The sequence below is a fragment of the Rhincodon typus genome, chromosome 45 (assembly GCF_021869965.1).
Source record: "Rhincodon typus isolate 14 chromosome 45, sRhiTyp1.1, whole genome shotgun sequence".
Lineage (NCBI taxonomy): Eukaryota > Metazoa > Chordata > Chondrichthyes > Orectolobiformes > Rhincodontidae > Rhincodon > Rhincodon typus.
The window spans coordinates 5,542,939-5,545,983 of NC_063376.1; the positions used below are offsets into that span (position 1 = coordinate 5,542,939).

General features: G+C 47.3%; 1 protein-coding gene across 1 annotated transcript in view; it reads right to left on the minus strand.

Moving 5' to 3' along the window:
- Window positions 1–1,138: 1,138 nt before the first annotated feature.
- The window catches only part of LOC109925324 (ephexin-1-like), a 44,057-nt gene continuing 42,150 nt past the window's right edge, over window positions 1,139–3,045 (minus strand). The window contains exon 16 of the mRNA XM_048620271.1: window positions 1,139–2,199. Within this exon, the coding sequence (XP_048476228.1) occupies window positions 2,024–2,199 (176 nt within the window). The 3' untranslated portion in view covers window positions 1,139–2,023. The remainder of the gene's footprint in view (window positions 2,200–3,045) is intronic.

Genomic DNA, 3,045 nt, shown 5'->3' on the forward strand with positions numbered 1-3,045 from the left:
TTTTAAATAAACTTAAAATGCACCAGTTTTATGTCTCTATATATTTTCCAGCCCTTCCCTAACCCTACCCATCCTTCATAAACCAGCTACAATTTGTGTGTAAGTCCTTTTATAAACTGAGCATAACAGGTTTAGAAAGTGGTTTAATAATGACTTTTTTTGGCACTATGGATAGTGTGAAATATTGGTTTAACCACACAAGGTTATTGTATCAGTCTGGGGCCTACACATTTTAAGGGGGAAAACAAAATAGTTCCAGACATAAGAAATAGAGATTGCAGAAGTTGGGACTGATCTATAGCAGGGAGAAAGGCCAAAGGTAGGAGGAATCTAGACAAGTTCATCTGCCAAAAGTGCAATTGAAAAGACAAGGAGAAACTTTCTCAGCTTGAATAGTTAGATTATGGGAGTGGGTTGGCTGAGAGTATAGTGGAGCCAGCTGTAAGCAGGAGCAAATATCACAAAATGCTCTGTGTAAGCAGGCCATTCAGCCCATGAAGACCACACTGACCCTCTGCAGAGCATCCTACCCAGACGCCCTTTCTTTTTCCCCCAAATCCTACATTTCTCATGGCTAATGTAGCAAGCCTGGGCACTATGGGTAATTTAGCATAGCTGATCTACCTAACATACACATCTTTGGATGGTGAGAGGAAACCCACACAGACACCAGGAGAATGTGCAAACTCCACACAGACAATTGCCCAAGGGTAGAATCAAACCCAGGTCCCTGCTGCTGAGAGGCACCAGTGCTAACCCTGGGCCGCCCCCCCCCCCCCCCCAAAAAAAGGGGAAAAAGTGCATTATTATCTCAACAGGCAGAGTCACAGCATGAGACCTTGGGCTGAATAACCAGCCTGGCACTTGTAGGCTTTTGCAACATTACCACCTTTTTCCCCCCCCCCCCCCCCCCCACCCCAACCTCCCCTTCTCAGACATTTGTTTGGCCTTTGCCACGTCAGGGGGCCCCTCGCCTGAAGCAATAAAGTGACTGTGATGGGAAATGTTCAAAACAGAGTGACCCCCCCCTTACCCCCGGTTAGGGCCATGGTTGTTTTTCATCTAAACATCTGTTGTAGATTTATAAATCACAATGCTACCCTAGCAAAGAGGGCTCTGTATGCGTAGTGAGTACAGATAAGTCCCCGCTCAGAGTATGTCATCGTTAGGGGCAGAGGGAGGGAGAGAGAGAGAGCAAGCAATGACCTATTTAATGTACAATTCTGTTGCTAAGTCTTCCCATTGCTGGGGTTCAATCAGAGTATATTCGCTACCAAATGCTTTTCTTAACAACAAAATACATAAAACACAAGAGTGAACAGCACAGGCACCATGACACACACACGCAGCAATCTTAATGTCTCTTGACATGAGGCATTCTGGGACAGTACAATCCCATGCTTCTTCACCCTCCCCACCACCTTCCCTGCACCCCCTTCCAGTGTTGACTGCGTTGTCCCCTCAGCTCTTGGAGGAACCTTTCATTCCCAGCATGTTCACCGTCCACGTTTTTCACTGCTTCCAACATGGCCACCAGCGTGAGAGACTTTTCATGCCAACCCAGCAGCTACGGGATCTTGCTCTGTGCAAAAATCGAGGCTTTGGGCCTACCCGGAAAATGGGTCTAAGAACGCAACACGTGGGTTGGCAGCGCTTTCCTCCCTGGGGTAGGGAGGGGTTGGCACCCGAAGAAAAGGCATTTTGGCTCAGCCCTCATCTCACCAGCAGGGCTCGAGTGTCAGGTTAAAAGTCACCAATAGGGCACGGCATCACCAGAAGTGGCAAAACAGGTTCCAAGGGGGCGAAGAACAAATTGAGGTAAATTCACAGGTAGTGTTTGTCCCTTTTTTCTCCCCCCACCCCACCACACAAAGCAGTCCAGGAAGAGCAGCACCGTCCCATTTCCTGGTTGCCATGGCTACACTCAGTGGATTGAAGCCTGCCAACAGGCCTCTGCTGGGCCGGAGTGAGCAGCACCACTCACTTTTAGGCCCCTGCCCCACTGCAGCACCATCCCGGCCTTTCAGAGGGAGGTGTTCACCTTTTTGGCGTCCTGGATTTGATGCTGCGCTGCCTCCAGGAGGCGGTAGCGTTCCCTCAGGTTACGCCTGCGCACGTGTTCGTTGGTGATCTCCTGCACGTTCGCACTTGGAAACCAGCCTTTCTGCCCAGTCGACAGCTTGTAACCTTCGTACCAACCTGGTAAAAACGAAAAAAAAGAGGGAAAACAGCAGCTGAATCATGACGCAGCCATTCAGTCTGCAGGTTGCATGATAGCCCATTGCTGGAACAAATTGCCTTACTCCCTCTCGGTTCTACCTCTGCTCCCCACGTCGTCGCAAATCCTCTCCCGCTAATTTATCTCATTCCCCTTTTCAAAAGGCACGGATTGACAGATCCAACAAATGAAACTTATTCCCATACTCACTCACACCCCAACTTGGATCTGGCCCCTGTGTCAACTGATTTAAAAATTGGCATCCTCTAGAACCTTCCACCAACTGGAAACGTACCAGTCAGATTAAAAAAAAATTTCAGGGCAAGGTTGTTTGTTTTCCTTTTATATTTTAAAAAAAAAGCACACACAGGAGCCTATTTAAATGTTTGAGTTAGGCTGAGGCCTTTATCAGAATCTAAGATATCAGGGTCCTGGGAGCTCAGAAGCAGAAAATAGAAATATTTTGGAACTGCAAACAACATAAATAAAGTAATCCTAAATAATCGCACATAGTTTAGCAACAGGTTCGTGGAATTTATTCCTACTTGCCTCTGCGCTGGCTTTTACAGTTCACTCTGAACCAACAGGTCACCCTGGTCACAGGATCACCCCTCCAAAAAGCTGTAGCTCACTACCCACTGATCAGCGATTGCATTAAAACTAATTCTGTTTGTAGGAGCCCAACGTTACAACATATTTTCTTTCCTTCCACCAAGCCTTATTCCCAAAACCAGAGCACCTGTGCACCCCAAATTGCTTAAATTTTGAACCTTACAAAGCTGATATTTAAGATTCATGAGGAGCGTGTCAGTATTTACAGGGGGGGG